Source organism: Myxocyprinus asiaticus, chromosome 23 (assembly GCF_019703515.2).
Source record: "Myxocyprinus asiaticus isolate MX2 ecotype Aquarium Trade chromosome 23, UBuf_Myxa_2, whole genome shotgun sequence".
Classification (NCBI taxonomy): Eukaryota; Metazoa; Chordata; class Actinopteri; order Cypriniformes; family Catostomidae; genus Myxocyprinus; species Myxocyprinus asiaticus.
Window position 1 is genome coordinate 12,986,940 of NC_059366.1, and position 21,562 is coordinate 13,008,501.

General features: G+C 39.6%; 1 protein-coding gene across 2 annotated transcripts in view; it reads left to right on the forward strand.

Annotated features, from left to right (window-relative positions):
- epas1b (endothelial PAS domain protein 1b) overlaps positions 1–21,562 on the forward strand; it is a 91,685-nt gene that overhangs the window by 63,691 nt on the left and 6,432 nt on the right. Inside the window, exons 4-15 of one of the 2 annotated variants that reach the window (XM_051650935.1) lie at positions 798–882; positions 1,666–1,778; positions 1,862–2,064; positions 6,474–6,580; positions 11,944–12,091; positions 12,396–12,592; positions 14,155–14,345; positions 14,427–14,540; positions 15,301–15,767; positions 16,698–16,794; positions 16,890–16,995; positions 18,052–18,201. In XM_051650935.1, the coding sequence (XP_051506895.1) occupies positions 798–882; positions 1,666–1,778; positions 1,862–2,064; positions 6,474–6,580; positions 11,944–12,091; positions 12,396–12,592; positions 14,155–14,345; positions 14,427–14,540; positions 15,301–15,767; positions 16,698–16,794; positions 16,890–16,995; positions 18,052–18,201 (1,978 nt within the window). The remainder of the gene's footprint in view (positions 1–797; positions 883–1,665; positions 1,779–1,861; positions 2,065–6,473; positions 6,581–11,943; positions 12,092–12,395; positions 12,593–14,154; positions 14,346–14,426; positions 14,541–15,300; positions 15,768–16,697; positions 16,795–16,889; positions 16,996–18,051; positions 18,202–21,562) is intronic. The other variant, XM_051650936.1, reaches the window with a different exon arrangement.

Sequence of the window (21,562 nt, forward strand, 5' to 3'; positions counted from 1 at the left end):
TATTAGTAAAGTTTGACCTTCTGTCAGAAACGCTCAGTTTTAGTGCTGCCTCTCTTTAAGACTTGACAGTAAATGCCCACTGTTATGATTTGCTCTCTGCTCTTGACTGACCTGCTCTCTCCTTGCCATCTCACTGCTCACCGCTTCTAGGCAGGGCTACAGGAGTGATAAGATAAAGTAGGCGTTGATGTGTTATGTAGGCGGTCAGATGCAAATGTCTACCACAGTGAGACATCACAATATAGAGGAAGGAGAGAATGAGTCGTTTTGCAGCTTGGTATCAACAAATGCTCATTTTGCGGTGAGGAAGAAGTTTTAAGTTCGGGTATGTTTATAGGACAATGACCTCTTTGTCAAAAGATAAAAAATTTGATTCCTCATGTTATGACCCCTTTAAGTTAAACTTAAAATAATAATTAAAAAAAATACATTGTTCTGCCCCCCACCCAATCCTATTTACCATAATGCCAAAGAACTCTAAACGAACACTGGTACTGTATATAATTAAAATTGTAAAGTACAGGAAAATCATGGTAGTGTTTGTTGTACTACTGTTGTAGATTTTTTTTTAAATTATTTTATTACTGTAATTTTTGCTGTTTTACAGTAATGAGAATCTAATGAAAATCATCATTGACAATAATGGGAATTACAAAATAAACTCAAAAGTATGACAGCCGGACATATTATTGTAAAGAGTATTTGGAGGAATCATTTGCTTATTTGAAAAATAATGCAAACAAAACCATAATGGTCATATAATCAGATATTCAGATATGATATGTCTTTGTTTGTAGGTGGAGTTAACGGGTCACAGCATTTTTGACTTCACCCACCCATGTGACCATGAGGAGATCCGTGAGAACCTCAGCTTCAAAACTGGTATTTCATGTCATTTCTTACAAAGCAATGAAACTATTACTAGTTCCACACTGTAGCCTCAGAGTCTGATATGTAGAAAATCCAATCAACTAGATGTAGAATTTCTATAGTATCAACATCAACTCCATATGATAGAATTAAATCTAGCGTTTTATTATGGCGATGAGTTGGTCCTGTCACATTTTGTCTGACTCCAAGAGAGTTGAGAATATTGATAAATGCTAATCGCAATGTGTCATTTTCATTATCAATGTGAATGTTGTCACCAACAATCTAAGTAAATGTAACCAGTCCTGCTCGACTCGCTCCGAGTGGGATTTGAACCGGCATGGGTGGCGGATGTGTTAACGAGGAGGCTAATGGCTACAGCCTTTAGCATCAGTCGCTAGTGTGCCTCTTGAGGCCAGGGGTGTGAGGTTTACACATACTGCACAACACGTACCAGCTGGCTACCGCTACACTCACCCTCCTAAACCTCACACCCATATGGGTCATGGCACCACTGTAACCGGTCCTGCTTAACCCGCTCTGAGCTGGATCCAAACTGGCATCTCCAGCATGGGAGGCGGTTGCGCTAACGAGGAGGCTAAAGGATAAAGCCTCTAGCATTAGTCGCTAGTGTGCCTCTTGAGGCCAGGGGAGTAAGGTTTACACACACTGCACAGCACGTACCAGCTGGCTACCACTACATAAACTAGTGTGTGTGTGTGTGTGTGTGTGTGTGTGTGTGTGTGTGTGTGTGTGCATCCATGCATGCATGTGTGTTTGTGTGTAAATCTGCAGGCATGGGGAAGAAAGTCAAGGATCTAAACACAGAGAGAGATTTCTTTATGCGAATGAAATGCACAGTCACGAATCGTGGACGCACCGTCAACCTCAAGTCAGCCAGCTGGAAGGTGAAAACCTTTTCCTTATGATAAACACTGATCTGGAATCAGACTTTATTTGTTCCTCATAAAGATAATGGTTGTTTTTGCAGGTCCTGCACTGCACAGGGCAATTAAAGGTTTATAACGGCTGCCCTGCACATGTTCTGTGTGGTTTTAAAGAGCCGCCACTCACCTGTGTGGTCATGATGTGTGAGCCCATTCCCCATCCGTCAAACATCGACACACCTCTCGACAGCAAGACTTTCCTGAGTCGCCACAGCATGGACATGAAGTTTACTTACTGTGATGACAGGTACCTCATTCCTCAAACACACACAACACCATACTTGCAATGCTGTAAATATATAATTCAACAGGTCATAGTATTAGGTGACATTCTGGACTCGTGAACTTGAAACATGAACACACATTCTTCTGCAGAAGACATCTGGTATTTGACATTTTACATGAGTAGGATACAATAGACTTTGAAACTACTAAAATTTGGAGAATTTATTTTTTTTTTTTAAATCAACAAAGTATTGGTAACCTTTAGAAAAATGTTAATTTTTCCACCTCAAGAGATCAGACTTAATATTGTATGAGCTGTTTCATTTTTCTATTTATTTTATAACATGTTTGCATAATATGTTTACATTTTATCAACACTATTACCAAAATTTGAGACATGTTTTATTACATTTTAAAACTTGTTTTTGTGTGATTTATTTAAATAATAATAATAATAATACATAAAAAGTAAATAATTAAAATGTATAAATAAAAAAGAAAGATATAGAAAGGAATATAAAGATATAGATATCAATTTTCTAGCAAGTCTCATCATTTTCTAGCAATACACATTAAATAAAAATATAAATGAATATTTTTTACAAATAAATGATATTTATTATAGTTGACCTTGTTAATAGTGTTTTTTTATATATACAGTATATATATATATATATATATATATATATATATATATATATATATAAATAAAATTAACTTGCAAGTAACAGGGGCAGGGCTGCAGATTTGTAAATAATTCTCCTCATTTTAAGTTTGTCGTATTAGTAGCTACAGTTGTTACACTAGAAAATAATTGCTTATACATTTAATACATATGTAATATGCAAAATCTGGTTATTTTATCAGCACAGTACGCTGTAACAGATTCATCCAGCCTTGTTTTTCCCAGTACTCAAGAATAATATAATTATCATACCCGTCAGGCCGATGAGACACTTAGACCAATTATTGAGTCAGTAAACTGTAATTGACATTAGAAGCCCAAACAATCACTGCAACAGTGGAAATGTGTGACTCTCTGCGACATCATTGAACATGATGGGCAACATTTACAGGTACACTATAACATTTCCTCATGGCTCCTGAGACAAAGAACTTACTATCCCCTATACACATACACACACATAAAGTTCAAAGTGTTCATCGTCATGGTTTCTATGATTGATGTCCCCATAACATCACACCAAAGCGCTAAACCTGTTTCCCTGCTGAAGAAGTCCAGCCTTGTTAAGCATGAAGAGATCTGGAGACACATTATTTTAACACACATAAACACCAGAAGTGTATGATGCATATGCTCTCTGATAGTACATTGCATTTAATACTGAGAAAAGACTTTATCTGTGCATATTAATTATTGTAATACATTTTATACAGCAGTTCATCTGTTCCTCCAGTCCTCTAATTTGATTGGACATTAAGCAGCGTTTTAAGAGTGCCAATATTTCCTAGAACTACTCTGAAACTGTATGTATCACTCCAGTGTTGCAACACATAACAGTGGATTTGGTTGATTGATTGAACAACCTGCTTTGACCGTTGATTAAGCAACCTGCTTTAGCTTTTTTTGGAACTACTTTTGTTGGAGACGTAAAAATATAACATAAACATATCATATATTTATTGAGTTTCTTAGTAATATATAATGAATCACAAATGTGTTTGAACCATGACAGAGTAGTTTAGCAGATATTTCATAAAAGCCAAGTGGTGCATGGGTCAATGGCAAATATACAGTAGATATCTGAAAGATCTGAAATCTTTTTGTAGAAATTTAATCTTCAGAGTGCGAAGTTATAGTGGACCATCAAATAAAAAGTAATACATAGTACATCTCAAACATTTTCACAAAGTGTGCAAACTTTTTTCAAGGTTTTCAAAGTTATTTTTACAAATATCATGAATTTTTTAATAATTTATATTATGAGGGGCCCTGGGTAGCTCAGCAAATATTGATGCTGACTACCACCCCTGGAGTCACGTGTTCGAATCCAGGGCATGCTGAGTGAGTTCAGCCAGGTCTCCTAAGCAACCAAATTGGTCCGGTTGCTAGGAAGGGTAGAGTCACATGGGATAACCTCCTCGTGGTCGCGATTAGGGGTTCTCGCTCTCAATGGGGTGCGTGATAAGTTGTGAGCAGATCACGGAGAATAGCATGAGCCTTCACATGCTATGAGTCTCCACGGTGTCATGCACAGCGAGCCACGTGAAAAGATGCGTGGATTGACGGTCTCAGAAGCAGAGGCAACTGAGACTTGTCCTCCGCCACCCGGATTGAGGTGAGTAAACGCGCCACCACGAGGACCTGCTAAACAGTGGGAATTTAAAAAATAATTTATATTATGAAATTGTCTTTATACTAAGGGGTTATACAATTTTACACTTGACAACTGGACCTAAACTTTTTGTGTTATAAAAAGGTAAAAATAGGATATAAAATGTGGGAAAAATTTTATTTGAAACAACAAACTTAATTACTTCAACACACAGTCATGAGGGTCTGCAGGGATCCTCTTTGTGATATCAATTCATGATTTATGGTTTCCTTGTAACATAAAGACAAAATAGCTCCCTGCATGTTGATTATACTGCACTGGCTTTGATTTGGTGGACAGTTGTTTTTTAAATTGTTATAATATTTAAAAAATTACTTCTTGGGGGCCTGGGTAGCTCAGTGGTAAAATACACTGGCTACCACCCCTGGAGTTCACTCGTTCGAATCCCAGGGTGTGCTGAGTGACTCCAGCCAAATTGGCCCGGTTGCTAGGGAGGGTAGAGTCACATGGGGTAAAACTCCTCGTGGTCGCTATAATGTGGTTTGTTCTCGGTGGGGCGCGTGGTGAGTTGTGCATGGTTGCCGCAGTGGATGGCGTGAAGCCTCCAAACGCGCTATGTCTCCATGGCGACGCGCTCAACAAGCCACATGATAAGATGTGTGGGTTGGCGGTCTCAGACGCAGAGGCAACTGGGATTCGTCCTCCGCCACCCAGATTGAGGCGAATCACTACGCGACCACGAGGACTTAAAAACACATTGGGAATTGGGCATTCCAAATTAGGGAGAAAAGGGGAAAAATCCCCAAAAAATAAAATAAAATAACTTCTTTATGACACTTACACTGTGTAGTTTTTTATTTTAAGTCCAAAATAAAAAAATACAAACTATATATTAAAATGAATTTGATATATGTTCATCATAGAAGAGATGTATTCAAGTCATTGTCCGTATGAATTACATTTTAATATATTTTTAAACGAATTACATCATTGACCCACGTATATGTTAGATAGTGCCTGGTTTGATGGCCAAGTCTGTGTTAGGAATTGAATACAAGGGAAAGAATATTATGTTGAAGACAGGATTAGACGTGCTTAATGGAGGTGATAATTGTTTAAATGTTCAAATGTTCCGTGTTGAGCTTTTGGATTGCATGCACAGCTTCCTCAGAGAGCCCTGACCTTGTTACTGGCAGAATAAGAGAAAAGTAGAGTCATTTAACTTGTTCAAGTACCCATCCAGTGGTAATTATCATTATTATTATGATGTCAAAATTACATTGCAATTCTGAGAAAATTGGTCACAAACATAGTTATTTTATTTCTGGAATGCAACACCAGTGGAAAGATTTTGAATTGGAGGCTGATGCCTTCATTATACATATCTGTTGTATTTCAAAATAGCTTTTCATCTGTTTTCCCCATTTTACTTTTAGACTTTTCTTTGTCAATGGCTCCAGTTCAACCCAGCCACCATTCTCCCTCTGTGTGTGTATGTGTGTGTGTATTTGTGTGTGTGTGTGTGTGTGTGTGTGTGTGTGTGTGTTTGTGCTTCATCAGCTCGGAGGTGGTTAGTTCAATGACTGGAGAATAGTGGGCTCTTTAATGAAGAGAGGACTTCAGACACAGACACACACACACACACTTATGAATACAGAATAGGTGACCTGCAGCTGTCTGCCATTATATAACTTCTGTATAAGGATCGGCTAATACACTAAACACAGTTTTAACTAAACTAAATAATACCCATGTCATATTCATAAACAACTTTACACCTAAATATCACATCTTATTCCCATGTGATCTTCATAAAAAGGACAAATTAATGGGGGGGGTTTCACACGGATGGATGGATTATCTATTTTTCTCCATATACATAACTGTAATGTATTATTCTTTAATGTAAAAGCTGCAGTGACGCAAACTGGAATAAATTCACCATCAGAAAAAACAAGGTCTCCGAAAATTATCTGAAAAAAAGTTCACTGAGTTCAGCCAAACAGACCGTATGAAATGGATCATTATTAAATTGGCCTAAAAAAATTCTAAGCAGATCAAAGAAGTTGAGGAGTTTCAGCCCAATGTGTGTAAGTCTGTGTGTGTTAATGGGATCTGAATCTCACTTTTCCAGAGTTACTGAGTTGATGGGTTACAATCCTGAAGATCTTCTCGGTCGATCTGCATACGAGTTCTACCATGCTCTGGACTCTGACAGTGTCACCAAAAGCCACCAGAACCGTATGTGTCATTCAAACATTTCTCTTCAATCAGCTCTTTAAAGTCTTATGATACTTCCTATAAGAAAGTTAGAAACTCTTTCTCTCTCCTTGTTTATTTCTTTCAGTCAATTATAAAGTATGTGTTATTAGGAAATAATATAACTTTTTTTAATTAAATAAAATCACACTCACATGTGAAGTCATATGACCACTGCCTCACACACACTCTAAACATCCAGTCGCGGCGCAGTTGCTGCATCAAACGGTACCACGTGAGTGAAACGGGAAAGAGGATTAGAGAGGGGAGGCACAGTGATTAGAAAGTTATAAAGAGCGAGGTTTTGGACCAATGGGATTTTAGATTGTGCAGGGCTACCCAGAAGCTACTGTAAAAAACGCACCTCGAGAAACCTGCAGTCTGTTCTTTTCATTGCGCTGCGTTTTGCGCAAGCTTTCGGTCTGAACGGCCTCTTTTCCAGTCCTATCTCTCCTATATATAACAGATTTTTCTCTTAGCACCAGTTCATTAATAGTACAGAATCTTTTGCAGATGTGTCTCAGAAAGAAACATTAGAATGAGGCAATAAATGAACAATGAAACCTAAAATATGTACATTACTTCCAGGAATATTGCGGGTTAAGGATGAAGTGTGTAAAATCTGTGCTGCTAGCATTAGCAAAAGGAGTTGCTTGTTTTCAAACAGGCTTCCAGAACACTCCCCCTCTTGTTTTATATTGGTTGGACAAACAGATAGTTCCGCCCTGAATTCACACCATTGGTTGAACCAATGTTCCTATGTAAGGCTGGTTGGGATGCTCAAACAAACAGAGAAATATATATCTTTTTTTTAATTCAGACTTACAAAGTCTATCAGGCAAATGTACTAAGCTTGCCACAAAGACTTCTATATTAAGTGCATTTCAATCAACAAGTTCTGTAAATGTTTGTAAACAGACAGATCTTATTGCAAAATCGGAAACAGTCGGTTGACATTTCTTGAGGTAAACTAAGTCTGTTCTTACCCGAAATTCGAAGCACTGAGAACCCGATGAGAACCATATTGCCGATGCAATGAGCTAACTGTTGCGCCACAGGAGATCATGATCATGTTTTTGTTAAAACAACAAAAAATGAGTTAAAATTATTGTTTGTGGCAATCGACATTATGCCCCAGATGTTGTCGAAAGAGCATAACTTGTATTGAACCCAGAATATACCTGAAATTGAAGTCAGTAAACCTGTCGCATTTCACAAAAACATCAGCCGCCTCTTTCTCTTCTCACCTTTATACCATCAACATGCCGCCTGCACCTAATTGCCTTTAATCTTTCGTTTATCTCTCTCTCTTCACCTAAGCAGAGGTGAAACCTAATATCTGTTGACGTTCGCAAACACTGACTGTCCGCACACTGCAAACGACAATATATATACTGAGGTCGGCAGCCCCTGAGTCAAATTGCATTTCAGACAAATTGCATTTGGCATGCATGTTTGAGTTATGAATGTGATTTAAAAGAGCCTTATTGGACAACCTGGGCAGCCATTAGAACATCTTGAACCCCATTAGGGGTGACAGAGGAGATAAGAGCAGGGATGGTGCTCCTCAGCCTGGCCAGGTGTCCCAGATTGCTCCCTAATCAGATGCTGGAAGTGGAGTGGCTTCTGTCCATGGTGACGTTAACGTGTAATTAGAGTCTTTTCATGGTGTGCAGAGGAGAGAAAAAAGTGTTGATCTGGATTAGGCTTGTTGAGAGAAAGAAAGTGGGGCTGCCTTGTGAGAGAGATTTGTGAGAGAGAGAGAGAGAGAGAGAGAGTTTGAACTCACCACTTGTTTCTGTCTAAAGCGCTATTTGGATGGAATTAGTTTTCTTAACTGTGTTTGAGTTACAATTATTAACATAAGACATCTGTCTGTTTGAATGTGGGCATTACAGAAGGATACTACGTGCTCTGATGACCTTCAGGAATGAGATGGCCCACTCATACTGTACATATTAATTGTAGAAATCGTAAAGCTAATAATATAGTGCTATAGTCCCGTTTTACAGCTAATGTCTTTTTGTTTACTCGAGAATATATATGTGCATTATTTATGTGATTTGAGCTATAGAAGCAAAATTTCGGAGACCACTGCTGACACTCTATTGCGGATATAAAATTCTTTCCACAATCAAGTATATAGGAGCTGTACTTGTACATTCGAATCATTCCATGATCTAATGTTCATTATTGATTAAGGTCTCTTTTTAAATCAGATAGTATGCTAGCATAACTGAACTACCCACAGCTGTTATTTTACCCCAAATATTGGCAAAAAGATCTAAATCCATAATGAAGGTGCACAACAAGCTGCGCAACAGTAAATTTAGCTTTAATTACAGTGATTGACAAAGGTCAAAAAATAAATTGTACATTTAATAAATTAATTAAATTAAATTAAGAAGTCATTTAATTTAAAAAATAATAAATTATGGCAATTCCAGGCATTTTTATCCAGACATGACGAACAAGATATACAAATCCTGACATGACCATTAATCATGTGCAGATATGAATTATAGATATCTATAATTTCAGTGTTCACAAGTTAAATGCTAATTCTTGATTTCAGCAATGAAATTACTTATAGTGAAAATGCATTTTTTTATATACCAGTGATTAAATTCTAACTGTTCATTAGAATTAGATATGAACAAATTACATCATTACTCACAGAAATACTCTATTCTTTATATTAGAAATGAAATTTCAACTTTAAAAAAATAAAAAAATATATATATAATTCACACCTGTTCAAAGCACGATTACCGATCTATAATTATGGTGCATTCATATCATGTCAGAATTACTCAAATAATGAGATAGCACCTCGGAGATTCTAATCAGAGATATTTACGTCCTCAGACCTCTTAAGTTATTTGTTTCTATGGCAGTACTTATAAAACCAACATGGCTTTGTTTTTTTTTTTGTTGGTTTTTGTCCCCTTTTTCTCCCAATTTGAAATGCCCAATTCCCACTACTTAGTAGGTCCTCATGTTGGTGCGGTTACTCACCTCAATCCGGGTGGCGGAGGACAAGTCTCAGTTGCCTCCGTTTCTGAGACCGTCAATCCGCGCAGCTTATCACGCAGCTTGCTGTGCATGACACCGCGGAGACGCCGCATGTGGAGGCTCATACTACTCTCCGCGATCCACGCACAACTTACCACATGCCCTATTGAGAGCGAGAACCACTAATCGCAACCACGAGGAGGTTACCCCATGTGACTCTACCCTCCCTAGCAACCGGGCCAATTTGTTTGCTTAGGAGACCTGGCTGGAGTAACTCAGCACACCCTGGATTCGAACTCACGACTCCAGGGGTGGTAGTCAGTGTCAATACTCGCTGAGCTACCCAGGCCCCCATTATTGTTAATAACAGCAAAATGTTTATCAATACATTAACTTATTAATTCACCTCTATATGTTCTTGCAAAAGAAAAATGCTCCAGGCATCAATGGCATAATAAAATGTCATCTTAAACAGAAATATGTGTTCACTACCTTCAACTGTTGAGGCCGCTGCCTTATTGGTTCTTTTTACATGACGTCACGGCTATCAGGTCGGTCATAAAAACACATTTGACATGTTTGATTTAGATGGGATGCAATTTACAAAGTACGTCTGAGAAACACATACAGTATTTACACTCCAAAATTCCCATCCCAAAAGGCATTTTCTCTGTTACATACTTGATTTTCCTGTGTTCATGTACATTTTCCTTATGAGAACTTAAATAAACTTTTACTAAGAATTCCCAGCATTCATCAATGGAGTGTAAAAAATAAACATAGTCACACATCAAGACACAGTTCTAAGCATTATTTACTTCTCAGGGAGAACATGTGTATACATTCAAAAGCACTCTTCATACATATGTGATATAACGTAGATGCAAAGGCCACTGGCTCCTTAAAGAGCAGTCTTTCTATACGACTTCCTTTCTTGCTGTGCATACTGTATACATTCGCAAGATTTGCTACAGCAGTATGGTCATCCTGCAGTGCGTGCACAGGCCGGGAATGAACCATATGACCCAAAAGCAATGCTTTCCCACGACTGATCTGGACCAAGTCCAGAGCCAAAGAGCCAGAGAGACAGACTGTCAAAACTCAGATCAGCAATCCCTCATTGTCTGTGTCCCTCTGTTTGTCCTGCTGCTTATATTAGACATCCCTTTGATGAGTCCGGCTGTCTGTCTGTCTGTCTCAGTTTATGTTACAGCTACCCAAGACCCTTCTTCATCAATAAACAGTTGTTTTATAGATAATTGAGAGAATGTTTTGACTGATAATTTAATCATAATGTATTAAATAAAATATTATATAAAATAGGAAGATATTTTAATATTAAGTAATAAACATTTTCATTAATGATACCGGTCTTTCTACAGAATTAATAACACCTAATACCAACTCAATTCAATTCAATTCAATTCTGCTTTCCAGCACTCATGCATATGTGCGGGAATGCAAGAGGAGCAAGAGTGAGACTTTTTAGCTTTAGTTTAAATAATAGTTAAAGATTTATGTAAATAACATCTCATAGAGGTAAAATTTTAACTTTTATTATAAAGTGTATTTTATTCAAAGAGGTCTAGGCATAGCCCCAAATATCCACCGATCCTAGAACTACACCTGTATGAAAAGTTTTGGATTTTGAAAATTTTAAAACAAAGAAAAGGTATAGGGTGTCCCAGTCACTATTCACTTTCATTGCATCTTTCATACAATTTAAGTGAATGGTGACGGATGCATCTCCTTTTTGTGATCCATGAAAGAAAGAAATTTTAACAGGTTTGGAACAACATGAGAGTGAGTAAGTGATGACAGAATTTAAATTTTTGGGGGAGCTATTCGTTTCATTTTCTGTACTATTTGTAGGTTACTCATCAAATTATAGCAAATTTGTGACATTGAGCATGTTAATTTCTTTGAACAAAAGGTCAAATTTCTTTATTTACATTGAAACACACAAGATACTCATTGGAACATTCTCAAAATAATGCACATGTATCATCAGGTTTTCCACAAATACTGTCATTAAAACAAAAGAGGGGAACATACCAAATACTTTTTATATAAGAATTTCTCTATTTCATGTACATTTTTTAATTCAAATTCTCACTTGTTTACATTTACATTTATGTATTTGTATATGGCAGTGCAATTGGGCTTATTCACTAAAATTGTTTAGATGATAAAATTATTTTCAATTTTTATTATTTTTTATTATTAAAAAATTCAAGAAAGAAAATAACTAGTGATCTCAGACTTTTGTGCCATACTTTTATGTCTGCTCAATATGTCTTTTAATTTACTCTGTTCTCTTCCCTCTCTAGTGTGCACTAAAGGCCAGGCAGTGAGCGGTCAGTACAGGATGTTGGCTAAGCATGGGGGCTATGTGTGGGTGGAGACCCAGGGTACCGTCATCTACAACAGTCGCAACTCCCAGCCACAGTGCATTGTGTGCGTGAACTACGTGCTGAGGTATGGCAGACATAAAAGGTGGAAAAGCCTCTGATTACTTTGCTCTACTGTCTGCACTATTGTCTACTCAGCAAGGCTTGTAATCCAAAAAAAGACATGCCATTTAAAACAATAGTTCAACCATAAATTTAAATTGGCATTATTTACTCACCATCATGTCATTCCAAACCCGTACTGAGCCATGGTGCAGTAGGTAATGTATGTGCGCATGACAAATATGACCACTTTCCTATCTCTACACAGTTCTACATACTACATACTGCATAAATACACAAAAAGTCATTAGTCAAATCTCTGTTTATAGTGACATTGAAGAGAAATCCATCATCTTCTCTTTGGACCAGACTGAGTCTCTGTTAAAGCCTCAACACTTGAGCAGTTTCTTCAGTCCAAGCAAAGGCCTGGACAGTGAAGAGCTCTACAATAAACTCAAAGAGGAACCTGAAGATCTCACCCAGCTGGCACCTACACCTGGTGACACCTTTATCTCGCTCAACTTTGGTGAGGAATATCTGCTTTTTTGTAGTGGTCAATCAATACAGATTTTTCAAAAGCCACTACCGAAATCAAGAGAACAATGTGGATTATCACTGAAATATAGATATAATACTATTTAAAGATGGCAAATGAGATGTTTACAAAATTGCCGAAATTACATGGTTTAGAGGATATTTTCTCAAAATTCATTAAAAACTGAAACAGAATATGTTTATTATTATTATCTGTACAAGTGTGTCGGTAGGTTTAAGAACTGGCACAATAAGGAACTACAGCCTTGGTTAATTAGAACAGCAGCCAGGGGTTAACAGCCAATGCCAGTAATTTTAAAATGGTTTGAGATCAAGAAATTAATCATCCTGGCAGTTTATCGCTACTTTTTATGACACATCTATCTTCCTTCAATAAAAGTCTTGATGCCAGAGGTAGTTGGTAAATGGGATAATCTCAAATTGACTAGATATTGGCCAATTCATCATCCTAGCCAATATATCGGTTTGTCGCTACTCTTTTGTGACACATCTCACTCTCTTCAATAAAAGTCTTGATGCTAGGGGTTATCAGCCAATGACGATAATCTAAAAATGGCTATAAATTGGCCAAATCATTTTCTTGGCCAATATATCGGTTTATTGCTACGTTTTTGTGACACATCTATCTTTATTCAACACAAGCCTTGCAAGTCTTTATGCCAAGGGTTATCAGCCAATGCCAATAATTCCAAAATTTTGATATTGGCCAATTCATCATCCTGGCTGATATGTCGGTTTATTGCTACTTTTTTGTGACACATATATTCATTCAATACAAATCTTGCAAGTCTCGATGACAGGGGTTATCAGCCAATCGGCCAATTATTTATCTTGGTCAATAAATCAGTTTATTGCTTTTTTGTGACACATCAATCTTCATTCAATACAAGTCTTGATGCCAGGGGTTATCAGCCAATGCCAATAATCTTAAAATGGCTAGATATTGGTCAATTCATCATCCTGGCCGATATATTGGTTTGTCGCTACTTTTTTGTGACACATTTAGCTATCTTCAATAAAAGTCTTGATGCTAGGTTTATCAGCCAATAACAGTTATCTCAAAATGGCTATAAATTGGCCAGTTAATTATCTTGGCCGATATATCAGTTTATTTGAACTTTTTTGTGACACATTTATCTTCATTCCACACAAGTCTTGCAAGTCTTTATGCCAAGGACTATCAGCCAATGGCAATAATCTCAAAATGGCTAGATATCGGCCAATTCATCATCCTGGCCAATATATCGGTTTATTGCTACATTTTTGTGACACTTATATATTCATTCAATACAAATATTGCAAGTCTTGATGGCTGGGGTTATCAGCTAATGCCGATAATATCAAAATGACTAGAATATTGCCAATTATTTATCTTGGCCAATAAATCAGTTTATCAAATTTTTTGTGACACAGCTATCTTCATTCAATACAAGTCTTGATGCCGGGGGTTATCGGCCTATTCTTCAATACAAGTTATGACCTGTTTTGTGTCAACCTTCACATGACTATGTTGGACTATCTCCTTTCCTTTAGGTCGGCCCCAGTATGAAGAGCACCCAAGGTACAGCGAAGTGTCCTCGATTGCTCCTTCTGTCTCGCACACTATTCATGATGGCCACAAGCCAAACTATGCTGCAGACATGCCCAAGATGGCCAGCACTTTCTCTGTACCTCAAGGTTCACCTCCCAGTAGTGCTACTCCCAGCCTAAGCAGTTGCTCTATGGTAAACAGCCTTATAAAACCTTCTCTTTATGGTGTATTTTGATGTCTGATCTGACCATGGTGTATCTCTTCTGTTGAACAGCCTAGCAGCCCAGAAGATTACTATAACACAGTGGATACTGACCTGAAGGTGGAGCTAACCGAGAAGCTATTATCTTTAGACACGCAAGAGACAAAGACTTCTTACAACCAAGAGGTTAAAAGATATTTAACCTGTAATATTTTGTTGACATTATTTATGTGTTATATCTCTTGACTATGACTGACAAATATCACATTTTATAGGGATCACAACATTATTACTATTTAATGTTTTCCCCTGAGGTCCACTTATAATGTTTAAAAATCACAATAGAATCTGCGATGAAATGTGCTGCACAAATTGTTAAGGTTGAATTGAAACCACTGCAGTTAAAATCTTGTAAAAGATTTTTTTGACCTTGTTAAAAAATAAACTTAAGCCACTCTTTCCCAGTGTTAAGAAGGATTTGCAAAGCGGCCATTGCTACACACAGCCAGGAACAGCAGAGGGTTTGGCAAATCTTCTACACCTTCTACTCTTGTTATTTCCTAGTTCTGGTTTTAGGAATGATAGTATATATCCTTTTTCATCCTTGTTACCTCACTGTGACTGGACGGGTGAAGTTTCTGATTACCAAATAGGCATTGTTGATCTGTAAATGTTGTTAAATGTTGGCAGTATTTGGTTAATGTTTCAGGTCAAGAATTAGAACTTGAGATTTGTGCAGCTTAGTTTAAAAAAAAATATTTTTGAACTGGGGAGTATGTTTTGAGTTATTAGAATATAAAAAATAATATTGAGTTGATTATATGACCCATTTATATGTCATATATGTCACAATTATATTTTAAAATAATATGTCTTTACAGAAAAGAATCAGGTGTTGAATGTGGAGTCTGTCTTGCTACTCTCTGACCTCTCCAATACCTTTCAGACTGACCTAAGTGATCTGGACTTGGAGACTCTGGCTCCCTACATCCCCATGGATGGTGAGGACTTCCAGCTCAATCCCATCTGCCAAGAGGAGCCTTCATCTGGGGCCATTGGAGGTCTTGGAACAAGCCAGCAGAGCTTCGGCAACATTACCAGCCTCTTCCAACCCTTGGGGTCTCCTTCAGCAGCTCATTACCAGCCCAACATGAGTTCAGGAGGGGAAAAGCAGACCATTAATGTAGGCTCTATGGAGTCATGGCCAAACGTACCCTACAGTAATGGGCCTATGCAGATTCCTCCTTACCATGACCCAGCCAGCACCCCACTTTCTTCTATGGGAGGGCGTCAGAATCTGCAATGGCCACCTGACCCTCTGTTACACAGCAAGGCTGGAATGATGGATCCTTTAGCTGCAAAACGTTCTTGCCAAAGCGTGCCAGCAAATCAAATACTACATTATCTGCAAAGGTATTTGTGCATTGTATGCAGTGTTCATTAAAGTGTTTCTCTTGTTAAGATACACTTCATGGCCAAAACATGCTTTTAATTAAAAGGTTTGGCTATTCAAGTAGTTCTAGTAAAGACAAACCTTAAAGGGATAGTTCACTCAAAATAAAAAATGAATTTCTTCTGTGAAACACAAAAATAGATATTAATCAGAATCACAGCCTCAAGCTGTTTCCCAGATGACACACTACTGTATACTTTATGCACTTGCAATATACACTATGCACTCAGCCATGTAGTGAATACATTTACAAAGTGTAGTATTGTCCCAAATTGAATAGTAAAAATGTTTTAAATACACGGATGCATTCACCGTTTAACAGCTGACAGAAGTAATGTTTCAAATGCATGCGATATGTTGTCGCTAGCTTTAGCGCATTAGCCAATCTCAGTTCAGCGCTTGTATCTCAAACAACATCCATATTCAGACAGTATGGGGTGATGTAAGCATTCAACTTACATTTGTAAGGGGCTGTCTTCATTGTAGTTTCGCTAGTTGCTACATTGTCCATTATTTATAGGGCAGCGTTGCCAGCATTGTGGCCAGGTAACTCCGCCCCTTCTGCTACGTACGGTTGAAGAAGTGCATCATTCGGGTTCTTATAGTACACTTTTTCATGCATATTCAGTGTTAACATACTACTCGCACTACTAACACTACAAAATGATGTAGGATAGTGCAGAAATGTGTGGTTGGGATTCACCTTGAGTCAAAGTGAATGGTGACTGAGGCTAACATCTCCTTATGTGTTGCTTGTAGTTTTGAAATTAAGCACATGTACCTATGAATGTGGTGATCGAATGTCCACTTACTTTTGACCATGTGACGTAATATTTGCTCTGTTGCTATCTTTGTTTTTGGTCTGACTAACACCTCTGTTTGTTTTGCAGACCCGTGGAGAACTTTGCGCAGTGCTACAGAGAGATGAGACCAGTTCAACTTGCTCTCGCTAACAGCTTCAAACGCTCATTCACACAGATGGCCATGGTTTGTTCATAGTTAACTTGAAAACTACATTTATGGGCCAGTGATTTCTACATTGTGTTGTATCTCTTTAAGTTAATGCATGCTATCTGTTTTAGGCTGAGACACCCACCACTAAGTCCCAACAGACCATGTGGAAGAGACTTAGGCATGAGAGCTGTGCCATCATGGACAGGAAATCTCTAAGCACTAGTGCTTTATCAGGTATCATGTCCCTTTTATTACACTTAAGGCTGCTGCTGGACAAATAGGTACCCGAAGCAGATTTTGCCCCGTTCCCCACCTAATATTATGGGAGTTAAAAAAAAAACAATGTTAGGTTTCAGAAGAGAACATTCTTTTAATATTAAAATAATATGTTAGTGTTAAGCTATTTACAATTGTATGCCTATACCAGATAAACTACAAAATTGAAAAACAAAAAATATTATGTTACAAATGAATACTAATATAATATATTAAAGATTATAGAAATAAAATAATATATAAAAATATTAATAAAATATTAACAAAAATAAATTAAATAATTTAAAAGTAACTAGTGAAACCTCAGTAAAGACAGTACCTTACAAATGTAGTGTTATTTGGTATGGATGTACAAGGGTTGAACTAAGGATGGCTAACGCGCTAAAGTTAGCCGCAACACATCACATGCGTTTGAAATGTTACTTCCATCCATTGTTAAATGGTGAATGCTTCCATGAAGTAAAAACAAATTTAAGTGTTCCATTTGGGGCAATATTACACTTTTAAAATGTATACACTATATGGTTGAGCACATAGTGTAGAGTGTATTATTTGGGACATAGCTAAAGTCTTCTGCTCAGAGCAGTCCAAATCTTGGTGGCAAGTGGAGACTGAGATTAACTTGTCCCGCACTATTTGTGCTAAGGAAATTTGACCTCATTTAAACCTCAAATCATGCAACCGGTTAAGGACAGGTATGCTACTGCTTTTCTTATTCATGGAACAGAATATAATAGAGACTATTGGGCTCTTTTGACTTGGGCCAGTAAGCAACCACTCAACAACCACCCTGAACACCTTTGCATCTGCATAGCAACGCCTGGCAATCACCTACAACATCCTAGGTTTATAGTGGTGACTTTTGCTTGGGCAAGCACCATGCACATTTTCTTCAGAAAATGTTAAAAAACTACTTTGCACACTTTCCAAACTGCATCTCAATAGAGAAGCTTTTTTAGCGGTCGTATTACAGACAATGTCACTAAATTAATGATCAAATTCACTTTTACTTAGACAAAGGCATGTTCCACAATGGAGGCATGGACCACCAGCACAGGAAAACCCAGTGTCCGGGTAATCAGACTGGACAAGCTACAAAACGCTACAGACAACTGTGCTGTAACCACAGAGAGTTCAACATGCAGCCTTCCTCCAAAATGGATGGTGAGCTCACATTGTAGAACTGGTACATAAACATATCTGCACATGTACAGTGGGGTCCAAAGGTCTGAGATCACATTGAAAATCGTCTTGGTTACTTTCGTAACCTCCATTCCCTGATGGAGGGAACAAGACGTTGTGTCGATGTAGTGACACTAGGGGTCACTCTTGGGAGCCCCAAACACCTCTGATCTTTAAGAAAAGGCCAGTGGGAATTGGCGAGTGGAATTTGCATGCCACTCCCCCAGACATACGGATATAAAAGGAGCTTGCTCGCAACCACTCATTCAGGTTTTGTGCTGATGAGCCGAGACAAGGTCCCGGCCGTTTCAGCGGGCAGTTCAGTGTTGTGGCAGGAGGGACACAATGTTACGAAAGTAACCAAGACGTTCCCTATCTGTCACTCAATCTACATTGTGTCGATGTAGTGACACTAGGGGTCCCTATACGAAACGCCACAACTAGCTGAACTGTGTAACGTGGACTGGCGGTGCGAGACGGGCAAGCTGTTGCATGCCTCATAGCCAGCACACCCGGCCATCACGTAACCTCCCCCAATGCAGCTACGAGCGTCGTATGGTCCCCCGCATCCCGGGGACAAGTCAACTGCCCAAAAAAATGGGGACAGGCTGCCCCAGCTGTGGCCTCTTCACTTTTTTCTCCCCCAAAAATAATGGAAATCTTGTTCAGCTGGGGGCCATAAGTGTCCGCATCGGGGAGGTGTCCCTTCCCAAGGGGAAGACACCACGGAGACCACACCCTACCCGAAGGGGAGGTAATTGTGTGGAAATACATCACATGGTCTTACCGAGCTTGTCAGCAGTGTCGCACGTGGAGAAGTCCCCATGGTAAGTCCTATCCAGAGGGGAGGAGCTCTAAAACACAGCGAATGGTGGCAGAGGGAACTCTGCCCAAGGAAGACGCGGGTTTACCAACGGGGAAACTGTCTTGCGGAAGATGCATCACACGGGGTTACATACAGGCAACCAGCGCATGTGGAGCACCTACCCCAGCACGGCATAGAGTTTCTCTGCCAACACGCCCGCCACAGGGCTAAGGAGGAAGGACATCCAGGGTCCACGACTTTGTGAACACGCCTGGGGGGTAAAAGCGCATGTCTCCACCTCCAGGAGGGGGAAGGCGCAATGCGCAAGCGGTATACCCGGCCAGTTGTCCCGCAAACGTACCTGTTTGTACCTGACAAAACACAGGACGAAACCGGCTCAACCCGGAGATTGTATAACCTCGCAAAGGTGTTGGGTGTTGCCCAGCCCGCTGCTCTGCAAATGTCTGTTAAAGAGGTGCCATTGGTCAGAGCCCAGGAGGCCGCCACACTCCTAGTAGAGTGTGCTTGTAGCCCCAAGGGGGGCGGCACGTCCTGGCCGTGATATGCCAAAGCGATGGCGTCAATGACCCAGTGGGCTATCCTCTGTTTGGAGAGAGCGCTCCCTTTCCACTGTCCTCCAAAGCAGACAAAGAGCTGCTCAGAGCGTCTAAAGCTCTGCGTGCAATCCAAATAGATGCGTAAAGCATGCACCAGACACAGCAACGACAAGTCTGGGTCTGCCTCCTCCTGGGGCAGCGCTTGCAGGTTTACCACCTGATCCCTTAACGGGGTCGTGGGAACCTTGGGAATATAGCCCGGTCGGGGTCTCAGTACAATGTGAGAGTATTCCGGACTGAACTACAGGCACGTGTCACTGACAGAGAACGCCTGCAGGTCCCCTACCCTCTTGATGGATGTGAGCGCAGTCAGGAGGGCAGTCTTTAAAAAGACCGCCCTTAGCTCAACTGACTCCAGGGGCTCAAACGGTGCTCCCCATAGGCCCCGTAGGACCATGGAGAGATCCCATGAGGGACTGAGGCGCATTCTGGGAGGATTCAACCTCCTTGCCGCCTCTAAGGACCTTAAGATCAGGTTGTGCTTCGCTAAATACTTACCGTCAACTGCATTGTGGTGCGCCGCCATAGCGGCTACGTACACCCTCAAGGTGGGGTGGACAGCCACCCAACCAGCCTCTCCTGCAGGAAGGAAAGCACCGATGCGGCCTCAAACCCGTAGGTAGAAGGACCACGGCGGGGAGCCCTGGGGTGGCTTTCCCTCTGAGAAAGGAAAGCCACGACCGCAATGTTGCCATGGTCATGCTCTCGCAGTGAAAACATGACCCATCCACGAACGCCGCCTCTGTGTGGGCAGCGCCCAAGCACATGAGGCAGTGATCGTGGCCATCGGAAGCGGAGAGGTAACGACCGCAACCAGGAATTATACACAAACAGAAAGGCATCATTAAAAAGAAGCTCTCCGTGAGTGCCACACTTTTAGAAGGAAAATATACTCTTTCAGAGGAAGAATATACTCTTTTAGTCTGCTGAAGCGCCCAGGGGCGTTCTCTGCACTCCACCGGTGTAAGAGGGGGAGAAGCCGCTGTAATGCGGTGTAAATCCAACAGCTTTTGTAGAGGTGAATGGATCGGCGGAGGAATTCAGCTCGCTGAAATACAACCGCTCGGCTCCGAAGAGAAAATCTGAATGAGTGGTTGCGAGCCAGCTCCTTTTATAGCCATATGTCTGGGGGAGTGGCATGCAAATTCCACTCGCCAATTACCACTGGCCTTTTCTCAAAGATCTGAGGTGTTTGGGGCTCCCAAGGGTGAACCCTATTGTCACTACATCGACACAACATCGAGTGAGTGACAGATAGGGAACTGGGATTAAAAATATACCTGTAAATAAACAAAAGTTGTATTACATTACGCAGTAGAAATAATGTATACTGTATTTCTATCCTAAGTTCGTCACTCTCTCACGTTATGTTAAGGCTCTCCGATAAAACCTACAAGCCCTTATTTCGCATGAAGGAAAACATTTGAAATTCTATGTGCATTTGAATATATATTTCTTTATCTATAATCACGAGAGTAATGGAGCAAACAAACATCTCCTCCTGCGTGTCATTTACATTGTGTGAATGAGCCAAGAACATTTGCCATTGTGCAAATAAAATTAAAGTAAAACTATAAAAATCCTCACTTGTATTTTCGTGGGAGTTTGGCGTGAACCTCCATAGACAGTACGCCCATCAGAGCACTTTAAAGCGGTTCATCTGCTCTGAATGCGGCCAGTCCATTCATTTTAGGTGCACAAATAATACAACAAGAACGGAATATGAGACACCTCAAAAACACGTCATGGTAATCATGGTATATCTATATTCACTTAAAATTCCCATATGTGGACAGTAAATTGTGACTGGAATATGAAGTATGTAATGCAGCTATGTATGGCAAGCCACGAGGTACTTATGCCATAAAATGCAAAATGGACTGGTACCTCTTTGCTTTCACATCGCACAAATCAATCGAAC